At 37.4% G+C, this 22,280-nt stretch overlaps 2 protein-coding genes across 2 annotated transcripts in view; both read left to right on the top strand.

Annotated features, from left to right (window-relative positions):
• hs2st1a (heparan sulfate 2-O-sulfotransferase 1a) overlaps positions 1-8,921 on the top strand; it is a 45,437-nt gene extending 36,516 nt beyond the window's left edge. The window contains exons 4-7 of the mRNA XM_044133069.1: positions 631-769; positions 979-1,076; positions 3,484-3,641; positions 5,092-8,921. Coding sequence (XP_043989004.1) covers positions 631-769; positions 979-1,076; positions 3,484-3,641; positions 5,092-5,315 — 619 coding nt within the window. The 3' untranslated portion in view covers positions 5,316-8,921. The remainder of the gene's footprint in view (positions 1-630; positions 770-978; positions 1,077-3,483; positions 3,642-5,091) is intronic.
• Positions 8,922-13,096: 4,175 nt separating this feature from the next.
• The window catches only part of pkn2a (protein kinase N2a), a 37,697-nt gene continuing 28,513 nt past the window's right edge, over positions 13,097-22,280 (top strand). The window contains exon 1 of the mRNA XM_044133068.1: positions 13,097-13,377. Within this exon, the coding sequence (XP_043989003.1) occupies positions 13,357-13,377 (21 nt within the window). The 5' untranslated portion in view covers positions 13,097-13,356. The remainder of the gene's footprint in view (positions 13,378-22,280) is intronic.

The raw sequence follows: 22,280 nt of genomic DNA, 5'->3' as shown, positions 1-22,280 counted from the left end.
TGGCTTTTGGTGAAGCAGACAGGTTCCAAATCCTGTTGGAAAATCAAACCAGCGTCCTCAGAAAGCATGTCAGCAGAAGCAAGCATGAGATTCTCTGAAATGTCCTGTTAGACGGCTGCGTTGACTGTGGAGTTCAGAAAACCCAGAGGACCAGAACCACATCTGAGCTAGCTTCACAAGTTTGGACAAATACGTAAAAACAAAACAACTTCCATGATGTAGTTCATGATGAGTGCAGGTGGGAGTAGAACAGCCAGTGTGAGATAAATAAGAAAGAAACTGAAACTGACAAAAACAACAGATTGACTAGGTTGGTCAGACATGTAAAATAAACTCCAACAAATGGTTCAGAAAGTGCAATTAGGAATTCGAAACATTGAAATTAAATAATAAACCATGACGTCGCTCGGAACACAAATCATAGAAATAGACTGAATAGATCTGTCTGTATATATCGGGCACATTGTCACAATACCTCATCTAGAATTTTTTTCAATATCTGGACCGCTACAGATATTAACGTGGGATCGGTACATTTCTATCACAAACTTTACATTTTTTGTTCCCCATGATAAAATGGTTTTACTGTCCAGCCTTGTCCAGTTGCCTGACTCAGCGAATCCTCCTCAGGTTTGGAGTGAAGAGGAAGCCCATCTACATTAACCTGATCAGAGACCCCATCGAGAGGCTGGTATCTTATTATTACTTCCTGCGGTTCGGGGACGACTACAGACCCGGCCTGAGACGCAGGAAACAAGGAGACAAGAAGGTATAAAAAAACACACACAAAAAAAAACAAAACATGCCAACAATCCCCTCTGCTTCCTCTCTGTCCCACTTTCCTGCTGAGTCATGTTTCTGAGTCATATTGATGTCAGATGATGCTCTGCATGCATGGTTGGATGTAGATGATTAAGAAAGGGTTAAAAAAGATGCCCGGCTTTGTCCCCTGATGCGTTTTGTGCGCGTTTGTTTCAGACGTTTGACGAGTGCGTGTCAGCCGGCGGATCGGACTGTGCTCCTGAGAAACTCTGGCTCCAGATCCCCTTTTTCTGTGGCCACTATTCTGAATGCTGGTAAGAGTTCCAGTTTCACTCCTTATTCCTCTTTGACAGCAAACACTCTGGTTATCGTTCCCGTGGAAACACAGGACATTAATAACTCTTAGACTAAACTCAACCTGAGGCTAGTACAGCTGAGACCAGATATTCAGCTGTACTCTGTGAAAAAGACCAGCTTTTTTTCCTCATTGTCTGACATTATATCAGGGTTAACGTTTCCCAACTTTGGTTAGTTAGGATTGCCAATTTTATCTCTAATTGTTAAATGTTGAAACATTAAAGGATATATTATGTAATGTCAACTTTTTTGGACTTTACATCATTTTATAATGGTATTCCCTCATCCAAAAACATACCTGGAGTGTTGCCCCTGCATCTCCCCCTCAGCTCCTTCAGACTAGCCAGCAGCAATTAGCAAACACCTGGTGGAGCTGTGCATCTGCTAAGCTCGTCATAGGAGCTACTTCTCAGTGCAACGTTGGTAAAAAACATTGTTAGAGGGTTAATAGAGGAACCATGTTGTGATGACTTTCTGAAAGGGAGAGTTTCAGAAAGAGCAAGAGTTTCTTAAAGAAACAGAGGCCCAATTTCAAGACATTAAAGTTAAGTTACTTTTAAGTCATATATCTATATCTATATCTATAGATATATAGCTATATAGCATTTTAATAACAGCTGAAGATAACATAGACAGTTGATTGTGCTTGATAGATTATACTGCCCCTTTACAAGTTTTTGTGGATTTTTTCAAATTCAAGAGTTTACATACATTAAGACAAGTTAACTGGAGGAACACTTTTCAAGGGAACTACTCAAACTTCCTGTTTCTTTGTGTGACACCATGGAAAATCAAAAGATAACACGAAGAGAGTGGTGGACCTCCATGTCCTGCAGCACCAATGGCAAAATACCACACTGAACATGAAATAAATAAATAAATAAAACAGTTTCAGCACTTAATTATTTTGCTTCTTTATTTGTGTTTCCTACAGAAGAGCAGTTTGAGGTGAATATTTTGTAGTGAAATGTCCTGATTTTTATAACACGAACTGGAGAAAAGAATCCTGCAATTTGAGTTTAGAAGTATGGATTACCGAATATGCCTGGGCGCACTGTAAACTGTTATAGGAGAAAAAAAGCAAAATGTATATCATGATGTCAGTTTTGTTGACCGATATCAAACAGTAATAGTTGGTGAATTGAGCCTGAAAGCAGCCGTACTCGACAGAACAATCTCCACATTCTAATCTGTGGCACACGCTGACATTTTCCTTTATTCCAGTTTATTCCATTTTCTAAATGTTAGAAAATTTTTATTGAGAACTTTTGAAACTTTCTTCGAATTCTGAAGTTTACAAGCATTTGGTCAGCATCAGGGATTTAAACTGTCCGACTTAAACCGTTTGTATGTAAATGTATGGAAACTTCTAAATTCAAAGAAAGTTACAAAAGAAATCTGTGTAAAAATCTCCTCAATACGTTTTCCAACATTTAGCAAATAGAAATATGTTTGGTAATTTTGACTGATCTAAAGTGAGAGAAGTTTGGTCTGATTTAACTTCAGACAGGGAGAAAGTGTATTTTTATTTGATTATTCTGATTTCAGCTGTGTAGATAATTAATACAAATTTTAACAATGCAGAAAAAAATTAACTAATATGAACATTTTAGCAAGACCAGTGTTTAGTCTTTTCACAATCAGAAAACATTTTAGTTGTTCTACGTAATAAGTAAAATGACCAATTAAAACATTGTCTAATTTAAGAATAAGCACCAATCTGAACATTTTTACCAGCTACTATAATATGCTTCCTAATTTTGCACTTCTTTTTTTTCCTGCAGCCTTGCTTTAAAAAGGACAAGATGAAAGTTTTATACATATTTTGTTGTCTGTATCGTTTTGTTATCTCTGCTTGTAAAATAGTTTCTAAGCAGCAGCTTTTATCAGTTCACATTGCGCCTTAAAGTACTTTGCTCCCCTCCTCCCAGGATCTTTCAGTGCTTTCACCTTTGACCTCATCTCTGTATTTATGTAACCAGCTCACCTTTTGCATTGCTTTTATTCTTGCTGTGACTCTCTGACACCTTTTACTTTCTTCTCTAGAGAACGGGATGGAAAGCTGAAACAAACTAAGAAACATCTGAAAAGCAGCTGTTGTTTTTTTTTTTTTTTCTTCTTCTCAGCCTCCATTTTGTCCTCTGGGCTCACAACACGCTCTTGGCTCCATCTCTCGCAGCGCATGTGTTGGTGGCGTCTCACTCCTGATGTGTTCCCATCCACAGCGCCATCCCTCCCCTCCATCCCTGCTCCGATAGCCGCATATTTTTTTTAAATTTTTATAGTCTTGAACAGCAACCGGAACAGAAATGGTCTCGTCTTGCTTTTCTCCCCGTCAACCCAAACAAAACTTGATGTGTGCAGGAACGTGGGCAGCCAGTGGGCGCTGGAGCAGGCCAAATACAACCTGGTGAATGAGTACATGCTGGTGGGAGTCACCGAGGAGCTGGAGGACTTTGTGATGATGCTGGAGGCTGCGTTGCCACGGTTCTTCAGAGGAGCCACAGAGTTGTACAAAACGGGTAGCGCAAGTTTTACTCTATCGTTAAATCCTAGTACCGCCTCAACCCCTTTTGCTGGAATAAACAACTATCATGGCTTTATATTTAAAAAAAAAATCTAACTGGAGGGGAAAAAAAATTCAGATCTTAAATATTTAATCAAATAGCCAGACTTCAAAAGGACAGATTCTTAAGACGCAGCAGGAGAAACTCCTAACTCATTCCAGAGAGCATTTCTACATATGTTATGATGCCACCTTCCTCCAATAACGGCATAAGTCTTCCCTCCCCTGGCTCCATCCAAAAAAATCACCACCTCTCTTTACCAAAAGATATTTTGGAAGGTGGCAATATGAGTATGTAAAATACTCTGGGGGGGAAAAATAGGAGACCACTTAAAATTCTCTGATTTTACGTTTTAAAGATATATGTTTGAGTAAAACGAACATTGTTCTATGAGCTACTGACAACATGTCTCCGATATTCCAATCAAAAATGTAGTTTTAATTTGCAGAAAATGAGAAATGGCCAAAATAATAAAGAAAGATGCAGCGCTTTCAGACCTCAAATAATGCAAAGACAACAAGTTCATATTCATTTAGAAACAACAATGCTAATGTTTTAACTTGGGAAGAGTTCAGAAATCAATATTTGGTGGAATAACCAGGAGGTTTTCAACATGGTTCAGTGCATTGGGCCCTGAAATTTTTTTCCAGAGTTGTTTTCACCCAACTCCGTAACCGTAGTAACCGATCTCACCCGGTGAAGTTGGCTGGTTCTGTTCAGGGGACGTCTGTGGGACCTCTAGAGATGATGATGATGATGATGATGATGATGCAAAGAAGGATTTTACATAAATTCAAGAAAATTATGGACAACCCTGACAATCTTTATGAGATAGCTTTAAGAAGAACTTCAGTCAGAGGCTTCTTCATATTCACTGTGATACAGACTGCTACAGGAGGTCTTTCTTGGCGAAAGCCATCACCATTTACAATAACTCTTTGAAGAATTTGAATTAATATGAGTTACAACAACATTTCATTTCCCTTTGGGCTCAATATTTACTGAATCACCATTTCATTCCATCAATAAATGTTTTTTTATTCCACTGCTAAACCTGGTCTGACCTGTTATTAGTGTGCTGCCTTTTTATGGCCAGGTAGTCTACTTAATGTTGAAGTGGAAGAAAATATTTAATAATTTACCACACTAATTACTGAATAGTTTTTAAAGTAATTAAGTAAGTTAATTCAGAGCCCTTTTACTGCCTTCAGAATTTAACTTCTTAAAAAACTGAGTCCATCTGTGGGTAATTTGAGAAATTCAGTCATTCCTGAGACAATAGAGATAAATCAGGTAAAGCGGAGGTTTTAATGCTGGAAATGTTAGAAAAAAAATTTCATAACAGTTTTTTTTTTTTTTTTTTTTGAGTGACTAGACACCTACCTTGTATCTTCTTGTCTTAAAGGAAAGAAATCCCACTTGAGGAGGACCAGTGAGAAAAAGCCACCCACTAAGGAATCCATCGCCAAGCTGCAGCAGTCAGCCATCTGGAAGATGGAGAACGACTTCTATGAGTTTGCGCTGGAGCAGTTCCAGTTCGTCAGGGCCCATGCTGTCAGAGAAAAAGACGGGGAACTCTACCTGCTGGCTCAAAATTTCTTCTATGAGAAAATCTATCCCAAAAACTGAAGAGAGGACTCTCAGAAGAGCGGTTTTGAGTCTCCTGTGTGTGTTAAGTTGACTCATTCTGAGGAAACGGAAGCGGAGAGATGCGCCGCCGTTTACTTGCTAGATTTGTGATGGAGGACTTACTGTGGCGCTGCTACGTGACGGGTCCTTTTCTGGCTCGGCTGGCTGGTCGGGGAGCTTGTGTTTCATCAGCGGGGGGTCCTCAGCCGCTTCTCCACTTTGTTTTCCTTCCACAACAAAATCAGAGGAGCCCTGACTGGACCGTGGATCTGGTTCGGACCTGGCTCTTCGCTTAACCTGGGGGAGAGAAAAAGTCACTGGCTCTGTACTGTTTGATTGTGTTTGGTTGTGTTTTAGCTCTTTGCAATGATTTATTGTTCATATGTGAGGACTGACATTTTCCACAGTGAGGTGACATATTCATGCCTCACCACAGTGACTAACTTAAAGAGACAGTAACAGTAAAAAGCTGAATACTTTCTTGAACCTAAAGAACATTTGTCTGGGTTTATTTTGTTTGTTTTATTGGACTATTTACTGAGGCAGGTGTGTGTGTTTTATACTTTACTTGATGTGTGACTCTAGTAAACGAGGGATGCTTTCAATGTTATTGGAGTGTGTCAGAACGTTGCAATTTCTCTAAACATTTCAATCCATTTCGTTCCTGCCAGTGGGTTGTATAACTTGTAGAGATGCACAGATCAGCGGTTTGTGGCCGATTCATGACCAACGTTATTCAAAAGGTTTTGTCGGCTCTAGTGGCCTTTTTTTTAGCAGTTGTCAGACAGGAAAGTGTATTATAAGAGAGGGAAGACATGCAGCGAAGGTCATTGAACTAATTCCTCCATGCCTGGGTCACACTTTACCGCTGAGCCCCATCAACAATTTTTGTAAATTGTTTTGATCTGCAAGTACCAATTTTGGTCTGATTTTCTTTAAGAACTACTTAGAACTACTTTTTTTTAAACAGTGTTCAAATTAGTTTGCATTTAAAAAAGATGGGAAAGGTCGCTAATTATTTATGTCCAGAGCAGAGGTGAAGTCGCTGTATAAAAGAAAATTTTGTCAGTCACAAACAAAGACAAAAAGTATTACAGAGGGATTTGAGTTCTTTTGACTGTTTTGTTAGCTATTAGCATGGTTAGCTTAGTTAGCATTACTGGGTTAAAAAGGAGTGTCGGTGTGTATTCAGTACATTAGCGGTGAAACTACAGCACAACACAATCATCTTCTCACATATTTTGATCTTTATTGATGCTTTGCTGGAGCAACGGTGGAATGCTTTGTTTTGTTAGGTTTGCAAACATCACAATTTAGTGCATGATATCACCTCAAATGACAATAGGTATCTCAATCGCTATTTGTAATCTAAAACAGTCAGATTAGAAGGTCAGAAGGATAAAACAGGAACTTTGTTGCAACATGTTCCTCCTCCCTGGATTCTACTAAAGTTCGCTTTATGTCAGTTTCTTCCTTCCACTACTTGGGGGAGGGAGGGAACCCCGAAGGTACGTTTCAATTGACGTCTTATGGCAGACAATTTATTTTTTTAAGTCCAGAAAAGGTCTGGTGTGAAAGGCCCTCAGACTGCAGACAGCATTTGGAGTGAAACGATCAGCATCCAGTGAGGTCCGGCTCTGTGTTGCCGCAGTCTGAATGACCGGCTGACAGGAGATAGTTTTTCTGTTTTTAAAAAGCCGCTTGCTCGCTTTTGTGCTTCCTCCATTTCAAAACACCTCAACGTTTCTGGGGAAAAAAAGCTAACCTTTGAGTCTTCTTCCCTCCACAGCAACTTACTCACTGAAGAAGGTTGCCGTCAGTGGAGTCTTTCAAATTTCTGGGTTTCTGACCACAAATTGGTCACCAGCCGATTTTTCTGTGCATCTCTAAAGTAACTTATGATTCTATATAATTTTTAAAGTTTCTTCTCTAGGATCACTCCTAAGCCAACATTTTATTTGTGTTGTGGCTGAATTTTAAAGTAACTAAAATTTGTTTGTCTTGCTTGTCTTTCTTTCTGTTTTTTTTCTTTCTTCCTTTCTTCTTTTTTTTGCTCCTACATTTGGCAGGAACATGATGTCAATTTCATTTTTTTTTTTTTGTCAATCTATTTCATTGTGGAAACATCTCCCGGCATAAAAATATGGAACCTACAATCATAGAAGAGGTTTGTCAGCAAAATAAATAAATAAAATAAAGCAGAAAAAATTACATCTAACATTAGAAAAAAATATATTGTTGTAATTAAGCTGATTTTTTTTCTTAAATCAAGCAGAACAAAGAATTATGGAATCACTCAATTTTGAGGAATAAATTATGGAATTACCATGGTTACAATCTGATGCTACAACTGTCACCATTTCTGTGTTTGACCTTCAGTTAGCCCCGCCCCTCCTCCCAAATTTCACCATACCTGGATCAAACTGCTGTTGTTGGTCCTGATATTCTGAGTAGGAGTCCGGGACCCAAATCAAGTTCTGCTTATGGCCACATATAACCTTGGGCCGGCCCTGATTGGAGCAATTATTTGATGATTTCTTTAAATTGAATTGTGGCACATTAAGACCTCTACAAGCTGAATCGTGAACCAATTATTTTGTGTTGTACCTGTGCTTTTATTTTTTTTGCTGCTGTAAAGTTTAAACAACATTTACCCTCTTTAATTGTATTTTCTGTATCATTTTGCCTGGATTTGTAGAGAACTACAGCAGAGAAATGTAATTTCCACTGGAAGCTGGAAACAAAGCAGGACCTTTGTAATGTAAGGTATCTTTTAACCATAAAAACTTGTTTCACCATGCCACCTTCAAAAATGTTGACTATAGGAGATTATGTTGCCAAGGCAACCTGCTGGTAATGTAGATTACCAGCAGGTTTTTAATCTCACTTTGATGCTCATCTGATTAGTGCTGCATAAACCCGATCATTTTTAGAATAAACTAGCCACACAAAGAGGATAATATGTTTATCTGTGAGTTTAGCTCGTGTCACATTATGGACACATAATGTCACATTACGCACTTAAAGGCCTGCGGACTGATCAGCTGTAGTATCCATTCATTCTACAGCTGAAGAATCCATTCATTCTGTAGAATGAATGGATTCTTCAGCTGTAGAAGTGGTATTGTGTGCCAAATTGTGGGACACAATACCACAATTTGGTATTGTGTGCCTTTTCTCCGGTTCTCGTTGCTTTGCAGCTTTGTGTGAAGGAACAGAAATACAACACTGGCTGTCGTGTGTTTTTAATTTGGTTCTGACAAAAAAAAAAAAAAAACAATATACAAAAGACTTTCATGAGATCTTGTGTTGTTTTAATTATTTTTCCTATTCCATGCAAATGTCTGTGCTTCAGCGCCAGCTTCTACATAGCCAGGATTGGACAGATAGAAAGCCACTAGGGTGGCTGATCCAATACAAGACTCATGTCCTTTAGAGATAACAAGCTGCCATGCCAGCTCCTGTGTGCGTGTGTGTGTGTGTGTGGGCGTGTGTGTACTTAGTTGTTATTTCCACTACAGTTATTTGAGTGCTCTTCAGATCTGTACAAAAGGTTCCTACAATCTTCAAAAGTACAGAATTTGATATCAAGTCTGGGTAAGTATAGAAGAATGAATATTACACATGGGAAGGAGGATAATTTAAAGATTCAGATTTTGTCCTTTTATTTCGTCAGATAAAAGATCAGAATCTGAATTTTAATGAATTTTCTCATTAGAAACCAGTGATAGAAAAAAAACAAAACTCAAGTACTTATTTGCCATTTCTGTATTTTGTGCTCATAAACCTTAGTGGGTGGACTTTTTTAATTTGACTAGATTATTTTCCCATATTTTAAAAAAAACAAACAAACAAATATATATATACAGATATATATAACATCTGTTTTTTTATGCTCTGACAAAATTCACATGAGCTGAGGCTGGCAACCTGCTTCACCCAGTGATGTCACTGCCCATACATGGTAAAAATTAATCTTTTCATCAACAGCAAGCACGCATGCAATTAATAAATGTGTTTATTTTCTTTGTTCTTCTTCATCTGTATTTGTTTTATGGAGAAAAACATCATTTTTTTTCATTTATTTGGCTTTCTATCATTTTCAATATTAAAAAGAAACTCATCTGATTTTGACCACAAATAAACTACAATAAGTAAATCACATTTGGTATTTTAGAATTACATAAGCTGGAAAACAGTTACCCAATTTATATGCATGAACCATAAAAGTCTTTTTCCGACTTGTTAGATAATCCATGCATAAGATTTTTCTTGTTTTCAACTTGTCAATCCTTTGAGTTTTTGAGATATTGACAGATAAACACTCATTAAAAAATGAACAACGGCTTTCTTGGCCACTTAACTCCTTTTACTTCTATTTTAAAATAAAAATTCTGGATTTGGGTTTGTTTCAGGTCCCACATGGAGTATTTAAATTGCTGCTTTTTGGACTTTTGTGAAAGTACGATTTCACTGATTGGGAAATGTGTCTTTATTAAATGCTTAATAATCTATAAAGTATCATAGAATTTAACTGATCACAGTTCAAATCTTTAAAAATAGAGAAATGTCCCTTTACTGACAAATAAATCGCCTTCGGTTGGCTGGGTGGACGATTTAACTTGGTCAATGTTTTGTACTCAAATGACAATAACGTCAAAATCTTGGAGAAACTTTTAGATTTTTATCTTCAACGTGTTTCTTTTCTGCATGTTTCATGCTCTGGTTATTTCTGCCACTATGTACATGCAGAATATTCCCCCACAGAGAAGCTGTCGCAGATCCATCATGCTAAATTTGACCCAGGTTCATGTGAGAGGAGTCAGCTCAGGTCAGGAGAAGTTTATATGAGCCTCTGCTGCTGCTGGTCAGAGGTTCTCTTTGCTGCTCTCAGATAATCCCTGAACAGGCATCATCAGCTATTGGACTCATCCCCATAATCTCAGCTCGCTCTCTCGTTACGGCATCCCTGTTTTGACCCTTTGACCCAAATAAACAAAAACAGGGCACTTCCTCCTCTTCTTCTCTGGAAAAGCTTCAATTACAGTCAGCTTTTTATTGCAAGATTTAGGACCAGGGATTGGTATGAAGTTATAAACTGGCTGCTATAGACGAGGCTTTTAAATAGGGTGACCACACGTCCGTATTTCCCGGGACATGTCCGTATTTCATGTCCTGTCCTGTGAAAGTGGGGAAGTGTCCTGTTTTTTGCAGACCTGGTCCAATGTGTCGTGCTGTCCCCCCCCACCTCCCGGTCAAACGTGTCGTGAAAATATGGTCACCCTATTTTAAATTCATCTAGTGTGAGACTCCTTTTAATTTATTACAAAGACTGAATGCTGTTCAGAGCATGACCTACCCAACAGCAAGTGCAACGCATTTATTTTCTTTAAATTACATAAATTTACTAAAAAAAAATAATACTAATTTTATGACTTGTTTCTCATCTTGATGCTGCCAAATGAAGCTCAGTGGAATATCGCGGATACACGGAATAATTTTATCATGTGCTGCTTTTGCAGAGCTCAGGTGTTTACAGCCCTCAAAGTTTTTCAAATTATGTCCCTTGACAACCATTATCTATGATGACTTTTAACCTGATTTTATGAGATAGAAAAAGAAGAAAAACAGTCCACATAATTGTGAATTGGAAGAAAGGATGACTTTCTGTTATTTTATGGGATATGAAAAGCTCCGTCAGACCGGATGCTGAGGATTTGGCTCTGAGCCTAAATATATAGCTCAAGTGTTCCGCATCCTCTAACAGGTCACACTACAGATTTCTATTTCGAATCAACTTATAGGGGCAGCATTACATATTTTTCAGGAACATAGTGCCGTTTCATAACACAATCAAGTAACTATGTCACCGTCAGATGTTGAACGTTTCGCATTATTTCCATAGTAACTACAACATTGTTAATTTGTCAGCTGTTCAAAGCTGTGGATATTATTTTAGAACCTAGCTGTTCTTTAAACATCTATATTTCTCTCTTTCTGACCTGTTTGTTGTGCTCCTTGGTCTTCATGCTGCTGTTCCTGTTCATGTCATGTTCTCCACTATGTTCTACAACTTCTACAACAGTGTTTGAACGGAACTTCATTTTTCAGTACCCAAGCAGACTGCAGAGCTATCTCAACCCTGCCGCTACTTGACAGTAACAGTAGTCAACGTAAGGCTTTATTTTTCTCAGTTTCTTGTTAAAAACACAAGAAAACGCGAACCAAGATGTTTATTCAGAGAATCAGAAGTTCTGAGGTCTTTATAGAAAGACTGTATTTAGACTACGGTTAAATTACACGCCAGTGCATTCTACTCACTAATTGGTTGTCTTCTGAAGGTGGCCAGATTTGATATTATTCAGAAGTATTAAAGGACGGATTAACTACAAATAAATGTCACAATTTCTATATTTTTATTTGTAAAATTAACAAAAAAAACTTTGATAACCATGTATTAGTTTCTTTTCAGTTCACTCAGCTCTAATTTGTGTTGGGTCTGTCACATAAGATCCTTATAAAATGTCACAAAGTTTGTAGATGTAATGTGACGAAATATGAAAAACTATTGTCCACACCACAATGTATATGTTCTTTTGAAAAGACTACATTTTTATTTATGATTAGCTTTAAATGCAATTCACAACAGTTTCCATTTTGGAATTTACAAGCAAAATAAGTTTTTGGGATCAACCCAGATGATGTTGATCTTCTTCTAAACTAGCAGCTACAGCAGAACAACAGGAAGTATTGTAACTTCTTAAGAAGCTTGGTCGATTGGTTTGTTTATCATCCAGAAATCCATAAAACTGTGCATCGGAAAAAAAACTGTTGGCTACTTTACAACAGAAACAGTCCACATTGTATCATCTGTAATTAATGTTGCATTGGTTGTCAAAATCAATCCATTTTCTTTCTTGATTAACATGTAACATACTGAGATGTCAGGATCCCACCCATCACATTTTTTTCTGGCTACAAAAGCATCAGCTTTTATGAATAAATAGGGATAACAACACAGTGATTTAATTTTCTGTTGCTCACCACAAATGTTGTTATTGTTGAAATAACAACATTTAAGTAGCTGTGGAAAATGCCTATTACTGACTGACTTCTGTACGAGCAGCTATTATTGTCCATGAAATGTTTTCACAAGCAGAAACTGTTAAATTAACTTTAAATTGTAGTGCTATTAAAGTAACTTTTCTCTTTGCTGCCTACATTTTTCACCCCAGGTGAAAAATCAAACTTGTGACAGGCACAAAGGTTGCTTATGCCTCGGACCGGCTTAACTCCCTACTTTAAAAAATATTTGTTAAACCAGTAGATTTTTTTGCTCTTAACTTTGCCTTGTAGGCTTCAGTTTTATTTTAGGGGTTAAACTTTTTTTCTGAAGTTGTCTTTTATCCAGTTTTATTCAATAACAATTCTTAGTTTTGTCCTCATTATTGCTTTTTTATCTTATGATAAAACTATGTGTATTAACTTTAGATGATTCTTTCCACTGTTCAGCATAATTGAATCTAATGTCAGAAAGTTTGAAGCACCTCAATACTCATATCTTCCATGTTGGTGTTGTCCTCAGGTTGGTGCCAGGTTAGCGCAAGAAGGTAAACTCGTGCGCTGGAAGTTGTGGATCACGTGAGTCACTGTCCGGGCAGAGCAGTCCAGCAGTGGGAGCCTCTGCCGCAACGCTACGGCTCCTCTGGGCGGACGCTTCCATTCTAACCACCGCCTCTCCTTCTCCAGCTACAGTGGGACAGATTTCTGCCGTAGCTTTTTTTTTTTTTTTTTTTTTTTTTTTTTTTTTACATATGAGCGCCAGTCCACCCTCCGGGACTCTATCGGGACGGTGAGGCCGCGTCAAAGAAGTGCGAAGACGGCATGGGAAGCCCCGTGTTACCCAGAAGAGCGATGGTTTGGCCAAAATAATCCCGTCTTTCTGTTGCCAGAGAGGGAAACTTAAAACAAGTCCTGTTTTTGGAGTCCCACCGCCCCTCTGCGCTCTCCCCGTAGGATTTGATTCAAAGGCGAATCCAAGATGGCTGCTGATTCCGTGCAGGTAGGAAAAGTTGACAACTATTGCGAAAAGTGCGCAAACCCCGCCGAGAGATGCATTAATAAGTTAGCAAAGAGTTTTATTTCATAAAAGCAGGTTCTCTGTGGTTCCGTAGAGTTCTGTTGAACTATAAGGCCGCCGACTGATCCCAGAGGACTGTCTTGGAGCTTTCCATGGATTGAGGCCTGGGAAACAATTATCCAAACTAAGTTATCATGTAATAATCAACATTTAAGCAGGTTCTTTTGTTCTGTGAACGTTTTCGTGTTAAATTTATGCAGCTCACGTGAAAGCACATTAAACGTAGCGCTGCTTTATCACCAAATAAATGATAGTTTAGGTTCGGTTCTGATATAACCTTAAAGTTAACGATTCTTCTGTAAACTCCAGTGAGGAGTTCCCGTCTCGCATTGTTTGCAGATATCAGCTATATGGATGGAGTAAACTTTATGTAATCTAGGTAGCGGTTACTTTTAGTGAAGAACTGGTCAGAAACGTTTTAAACTGGCTAAACTTGTAGCCAGCTATACCACTGCCGTTAGGAAAAGTCTAGTTTAACAGCAAAAAAAAAAAAGTGCCTCCCGGTTTTAAACGGTGTAAACGGAGTGTCTCCTTATTGAGTATCAATACTCAGGAGCGCGGTTAATGTGGTTTCATTTGAGTGACGTCAGCCCCAGAAGCAGACGTCCCAAGTTTGTTATTACAGTTCGGTGGTCTTAAATAAACACGTTATAGGTAAATCTGTATGGCAAGAAAACAACTTAAGTGTAAAACATTCAAAATATCTAGACACCATTTTAAAATCCGAGCTTCTAGGGTTATTATTATTGTTCAGTTTACATTGAATCACGTTAAAAGTGAAACAAGGCATATTTATTACTAGCGTTATGTGTTTTGTTACTTTTAGCAAAAAGTTTGTATTGAAGTTTCAACCCTTTTCAATAGTTGAGATGAATGTGTCAAAAATAGAGGTGGGCGATGTTGACTTCAAAATTTTATCTTGATAATTTGTGGTGCTATAGTGATAACAATGGAAGTGATTATGAAAAAGAGTTTATTACCTATTAGTAGTCCTTTTTTTTAGCTGACTGTGTGGATGTGGCTGCCTACCACAGCAACCTTAGACCAAAACACAAAATATGCTGTTGAAAAACATTCCCATTTGAAACAAGCTTCTTCATGACACCAGCTGAAGCTACATAATGAAATGTGATTTTATTTCATATCATTAACCTGCATACAGCAGCTGTGTGATTTCATATGTAGGCACTTTTAGTCATAAACTAATAGAGACACACTCATTTGATCACTTGTGGCCGATCGATAACCAGTTTTGAAAAGTCCAACCTACTGATACCAGTTACAGCTGATTTCAATTTTTGTGTTTTTAAAAACTAAATATAAACGGCACAGAAATACTCCCCCCCCCATGTATAGAATAGAAAGTTGATGGATATTTACTGTTGTGTGTTAAAATGTTAAATTATTCATTCGTTTATTGTAACTCCACAGGAGACTTTCTGTCATTGTCAGTCGTTATCATTAATAATTCACATTTCGATCCGAGGCAACCTCACAGAGTGTGTGAGAGAGAAATCAGTCACACAGCATTGCGGTTAAACAGGATTTCAGTAATATTTTAAAACGCAGATGATTTCAGATCTTGCATTTCAAACGGTCTTTAACATCTTGTATTGTACTCAGTCTCTCTGTGGTTTTCCAATGGAAGTGGTGGACGTTTACCGTAATAGTAAGATTTCTAAAAGACTGCCAAAATGTTCTAATCTAGTATGTTCCATGATCAATAGAACTCTACTCTTCAAATTGATAAAACAAAGCAACTTTCATGTAGTACTTTGAGCTTCCCCTAATTTTCTAAAGAATTCCTCCTTTTTGTTGTGTCCAGAATAAAAAAACCCAACATGCCTCTATAGCAAAGGTGGGCAGTGTACCCAAAAGTTGTACTCAAGTAGAAGTAGCACTACTTCAGTATTTTTTTACTAAAGTAAAACGAAAAAGTAGCCATCCAAGAAATTACTCAAGAGTAAAAAACTATTTAGTAAAACGTCAACTCAATTACTGAGTAATTGAACAAATGATCAATCTTTATTGTTTAAAAATGGCATCATCAGACTGACCAAAATAGAAAGTTAAGCGGAAGTTTTGGTATTTTAAGAACAAAAATGTCAATAATTCAGATAAGTAACAAAAAATAACAATCAGGCAAAGGAAAGGTTTTTCTAAATCAGTTTCTTCCAGTAAAAAAAACAACTTCCAATCAGGAAGTTGTGTGTGTGTGTGGTGTATTTTTGGTTAAAACATGGTTGCTCCTCATTCACTGGGTAGGGAATCCAGAAATTTTACTCAATTAAGAGTAGCAATATCTCATAATAAAATTACTGAAGTAAAAGTACAGAATAGTAAAAATACTCCTAAAAGTACTCTCCCCCCAAAAAAAATTTACTTGTAAATGTAATTGAGTAAATGTAACTAGTTCATGTAACTAGTTACTACCCAACTCTACTCTCTATAGAAAACACAGTTTTCATTCAAAACTTCTCACACCTTCTCTGCTTCCTCCAACATCTCATTGCCACTGAAAATGGCAAACTGGATCTTTTTCATTCGGTAACAACTTCCACTCTTAGGAGTTTTGTGGAACTGGTGCTTTCCCTGATCGGAAAATAATCACATGTTTAATCTTTCCAATGACCAATAATCATAAATATTAATTTTTTTGGGTTAGTCATTAAAGTTCTGCAGTGCTGCTGGAGGATTAATTGTGTTTGCTAAATCCGGTTTGATAGCCGTAGTAAAGCCGATTGTTTTGGTTCATAACCATTTGGGTTAAAAATTCTTATCACGGTAATTTTTTCATAAGAAAGTATATACTATACTATAAATGCCCACTCCTACTACAGACCTGTCTACTTGTTGTACTGTTAGTGGCTGCACGTTTTTTCAGATGAACTTTAGCCGTTGGCCTCAGCAGGTTTGTGTTTTATAAGCTCTTAAAGGGAACCTTGATTATTATTTCTCCATTCAGTGGATTGTTTTTTACTGGCTTCCAATAGATGAAGACTCGATACAGAAACTGGCATGATCCCTGTAAGTTAAGTGGTGTATTTAAGTGTTCTGTACTGGTGCAGAGTTATCAAATACATTTGTAATTCAGTACATTTATGTCTGTGTTTTCTTTTTTTTTTTGAGAAACATTTTAAGTCAATTTAGCTCTGTTTTTCTGTATCGTATCAGCTGATACTAATCTTTAGATATCTGTATCGGTATCAAAAGGGAAAAAAGTGGACTGGTGTATCCCTACCGGCAACAAAAAAAATATTATTCTGTAAAAACAGTCAAAAACGTAATAGCTGAGCTCTTAAAAGTATTCAATAAAGACTGAAATCACTTTTTTTTTTCTATTAATCTTTTATTTGGAAAGGCAAGTTACAATTATTTTGTACAATCCAGCTTCCACCACAATGGAAGAAAGAGAAGGAATAAAAAAGCCAATCCAGGGTTTTTGTATAGTAACCAAACATCCATAACAGAAGCGTGAGTGAGGGGTCTGGTCTGATTTTTCTTACGTTAGGGGAAAAACACAATCAGGAGCATAATTTTGCCATAATCCTCAACCAGGGTACAATACACAGCACAACAGTATTTGCATGTTGAAATCACATTTTTACCTCTGTTGTTAGCAGTGAACTTGATGACTTGCACATAAATATTTCACTTTATGTAATCAGAAACTTTTTGTCAGGTCATCTCCCCGCCCCCAATTATCAAAAGATGAAGTGACTGCTGGGTTGATATTTTTCATAAAAAAATTAAATTGATCCTCAAAGGTTTTCTTGTCAGTATTTTCTCTACAAGAGAGCATTTATTTCACCTGTGAAGATTTCTGTTGATGCTTAAATCTCAGAGCTCATGTTTTCAGGTGTGTAGCCATCTCACTCTTCAATACCATGGTACACTGAATGAATTTAACAGTTAAACACGTTTTTTTCCCCCCTATTCACAAATTTCAAATCCAGCCTTTGACTTCAATGTGGCAGCTGCGTCGTTTCTGATGGTGGCCTTCCTGTTTTTGACATTTTCCATAAACTGAAGCCTTTCACTGAGACAAGAGGAGCTGATGCTCTGTTGTCATGTGAACAAGTAGTCATAAAATGGCTTTTTCAGTCCCACTGTGTTGACTGATTTCCCAGCACAGGTGCGCTATATTTTCTGGTACGGTTGCTGTTGCTTTTATCCACACAGTTGACGGTGGTAACAAATCACCTGGTAACTCGGTTCTATGCTGCTTGGTTCAGAAAGCACAATTATACATTCTAAATATAACGTAAAATAAATAAAGCATGAATGTGCTCAGAGTATAGAGCATAGAATTATACTGAATAAATCTGCCCTTACAGATCGGGAACATTATCACTCATACTCGGCTTTTTCTATATCGGGACAGAGAGGGATATTAACTAGGGTTACTCTACACTTTTCTCTGGCATCTCAGTAAAATAAACGTTATATTTTCAGGATATCAGCAACCGGCAACAAGTTGTCGTAACACAAACTCATGTCTTGACAAAAGGATATGCTGTAAACCTGATTGTATCTGCTCTGTTGCCTTCCTATGCTAATAGCAGCTGAAGTGAAACTACAGAAGTCTCTCCGGACCCCTGTGAGGGCGACGCAGGTCTTGACTCTCGGCAGGTTGATCCCTCAGAGCCGTTCATTGGTCACTCTGTGGCACACGGCCTGCCGTAACATGTGAGGCATGACTTTTAACAGAGACTCAAAGAGTGTAATATTACATACAGTGCAATCTGTCCTGAGATATGCTTGGGAGTCACGCTTGTAGAATCTATGTTTATTACCACGTGTTTCTATTTTTGTCCAAAGTAACACACAAGGCCTTGGCCATTGCTGTGCAGCAGGCTGTGTCGAACGATGGATTCGGTGTAATACTCAGATGTTGTGGCTTCTATCGGGAAAGCCTGGCTCTGTAAGCCTGGGCTTGAGGAGTGGCCTGGACTTTTCCATTGTCTTATTGTCTGACCAGAGCTCACATTGTTAATCTGCATGAATTGGAGGTTCAGACCTGGTGTGTGAATTTACTGTCCAATCCAGGTCATGACTCAGCCACCAAATGAACCCATGAAGGCTATTTTTACTAGGTATGACGTTTGATAGCAATTTATTTATTCAATTCATATGCTTACTAGCCAGCCACTTAATACTTTACACTAGTCTGCTGCAGTATGTAACTTTTATAAAAATTAAAAAAAAAATCAAGATTGCATTTTTACATATTTGTTTAAGCTTGTTACCATGTTGTGACAGTGTTATGAGACAGATAATCTGTAAAACGATTGATCTCTCCACCTCCTCATTTCTTCATTGCCATCTGAAGAAATGACCTGTTCATAGTCAAAAACAACCAATCAGAGCCAGGAGGAGGGTCTTAGTGCTGTCAATCATCCTCATGTACTCTCTGCTAAATCTTCTAATGGCAGAGAATCAACTCAGCGTTTACTGGTGGCCATGTTAACTAGCCTAGCATTTCACAACATGCAATTCTAGATCCAGCGTAGCAGATAGAATTTGGGATGTGGGCAGGATAGTAGAGAGGGGGATGAGTAGCGCCACACGGAGGGTGATTGACTTCCTCTTTTCTGATTGGTTGTTTCTAGTTAGCACTGGGAGAAGGCAGAAGAGCTTGTCTTTTTTTCTCACAGATTATCTGTCTCATGACGTTCCATCAGAACATAGTGACAGTTTCAATTTAAAAAATATTTTCATAAAAGTTACATCCTGCCACTAGTAGGGCTGGACAATAAGTTGATTTCACTGATGTAATAACATTTTTGTTTTTGGAAGATTACATTTTTGGAAATGTGCGCTCCTTTGTTCCCATAGTTCTGAGTGATGTCAGCATGGCCTCTTGTTTACAAGTGTTTCACAGCTGCTATACTTTCAGGTCAACTCTGACAAAGTATTCAGACCAGGCTAAGATTTTTTTTTTGTGATTAATAATATTACCAGAAACATTTTTATATTAGGAGAGAAGTAATTTTATAAGAATGCAGACATAAAAATAATGAAAAACGAAAATGAAGAATGTTGAGCATCTTGAGTAATTATATTTCGTATGTGTTTTACAAAGTATAAACTCATACCACACAATGTCAGCATTAAAACACATTTGTTTTAACACATCAACATCAAATTATCATCAGAACATTGAAACTATTGTGAAAACCACTGACTATTTTGAAAAACATTTGTTCTTGTAATTAAACAAAAAAATTCTCATTTTCTACATCGCATCACTCAGTGATGACTGAAGTAAAAACAACTTTTTGAAAATATTTTCTGTCATTTTTCTTTTTCTTTTTTTTTTTTACAAAAGAAAGCTAGAAAAAAAATTTAATTGGACATTGCATGGAAAAAAATCTGAGCATTTATTTTTAAATCATATCCCTCAAACTAAGCCATTATTATTATTATTATTATTATTATTATTATTATTATTATTATTATTATTATTATTATTATTATTATTATATAACCCGGGTAGTAATGCATTATTAAGGATTGTCTCATTGTAAATAGTGGAGCCACAGTCGTTGAGACCATCAATATTGCGCTGTGTTTTCTTATGAGAGGAAGCATTTGCTTACAGTTCCTGCTTCACTTCTCTTTAAACCCATGACGTCTCATGACGTTTTTTTCCTCCTCCACATGAGTCGGTCTGTTCAGTTTGCAAGAAATGGCAACATCTGCACATGACGACCAGCATCTCTGGCATATGTGGCAAAGACAGTGGAACTAAAGAGCAGAATAGTCACGTCAACGAGCGATGAGTGTGTTAATTTCAAATTAAATTGTAGGCCTTGTGTTCGCCTGAGTTGATGAATGTCAGGCTTATCTGATTGGCCTTTCTTGGATTTCCTCGCATTGTTGCACAGTAAAATAGGATCGTTTGGGTGTCCACTGTTGTCCTTATACCACACTGGGCAAACACGGCAAGGAGTGCAAACAAATTTCGCACTGGAGTGAGCAAACGAGAGACGTCTTCCTCCCCCGTCCAATCACTCACAACCTCCATTTTAACTGTGAGTCATCAGGTAGAATATGTGCAAACTATACTTTCCTCAAGAAGTGAACTCCTAGAGAGGAGAGCCTGGATTTATGGCTGCAGGAGGCAGAAGGTTACTTGTTTAGTTTACCTCTACACTTTCTTTCCAAACTGTTTGCAACATGAGCCAAGAGTATTCACAAGCAAGAACATAAAACATTTAAAAAAACTAATTTAACATCTCATGATACAAGAGATCATTGGTAAACAGTTCTCACTAACTCCCTCCTTCTGTCTCTTTAACCATCCTTCAGACATTCTACTTAATGCAGACACTAAACATCTGCTTGCAATCCTTTTATTTCTGGCCAAGAAATGTATACTATTGAGATGGTCAGCACCACAGGCCCCTACAGTTGATATGTGGATATCACAGATTTCTGCCATTGTCTCAGTTGAAAAACTCACTCATGACCTTCATCAAAAGTCGGACAAATTTTGGAGGATCTGGGCCCCACTGCAATCCTTTTTACAGAGGCTGTAATTTTTTTATTTTTTTATTTTTATATATATATATTTTTTTTTCTCTTCTTTCTCTCTTACATTCAATGTATCACTCATTTGGCTGTCTGACAGTTGTGACTATTTTGAATCATGACTACTGTATTTTGTGTATGTGGGCTGTATGTATGTATGTTTTTATGTGGACTTTGCAGTGCTCCTTGTTGTTTTGGGGTGGGTTGTTTTTGTTTAATTTTGTTGGTGTTTACATAAAGTTATGAAAATCAATTAAAAAAAAAAAAAAAAAAAACTAATTTAAAGACGATTTTCCTCCCCCTGCTCGACAATTAAGAAAGCATGGAATATTTTAAACAAAGGAAATAATCTTTATTTTACTTATTTGTATTGAGTTTATTAGTATATCATTGTAGGTCTAACTGATAAATTACTTATTTTGTCCAAATTGCTTAAATAAAAGGCAATCACTTTACTAATTAGTTTTTGAAAAAATAAAAATTCAATCTGTTCTCAGTAAGGAAAGCATGGTTTAGGTCACTGTTTATGTTGACAGAAAAAGCCAGTTCTGTTAAAGGTGTTCACTTATCCGTCCACATGTTTGTTTCTCTTGTAATTTAGAGAACTGAAGTCACCATAAACGTCAAAAAGGTTTGGATTTATCATAATTTTGAATATGAAATTCTAAGAAAGGGCCAGGTATTTAAAAGAATTAAGTGTGCTTAACTACCATGCTGTGTTTATTATGATCGTCATTCAGCCGTTTATTGTTTGATAATATCACAGGAGCAGAGGCCTCCAGTAAACTAGATTCAAAACTCCCAGGATCTTTCCCTGACTAAACCCTAACTCTGCAGATTTGTCATAGTAAGTCTTGATCATTATGAAATCAATACTGGGACACAAGCTTTCTGGCTCTGGATGTGTGTTTTGATGGAATTAAAGGACCAATCACACAGAAGGAACAGAAAAAGAATTGGCACATACACACACGCACACACAAAAACAGATAAATTATGCCTGGACAATAAATCAGTAACAATATACATAGTCTATCTGTATAGATAGATAATACGTCTGCTAATTCAGTATATAGAATAGTCACTGAACTCCGATCCAGAACTTCACGGCATTCTGGGAGATGTAGGCAGAGGAAAGACTTTAGCTGCTCAACCTTGCAAGGCCAGCTAAGCTAGGCTGGTGACATCAACTAACTCACTCACTCTTTTATTACCTGCCACAGCCAACAGCTGCATGATGAGAGGAGCAGCTATATTGAAACTATATGTATCAATATGGCAGTAGTCGC

Source organism: Gambusia affinis, linkage group LG12, assembly GCF_019740435.1.
Source record: "Gambusia affinis linkage group LG12, SWU_Gaff_1.0, whole genome shotgun sequence".
NCBI classification, from domain to species: Eukaryota; Metazoa; Chordata; class Actinopteri; order Cyprinodontiformes; family Poeciliidae; genus Gambusia; species Gambusia affinis.
This window is presented reverse-complemented; position numbering and strand designations above follow the sequence as displayed.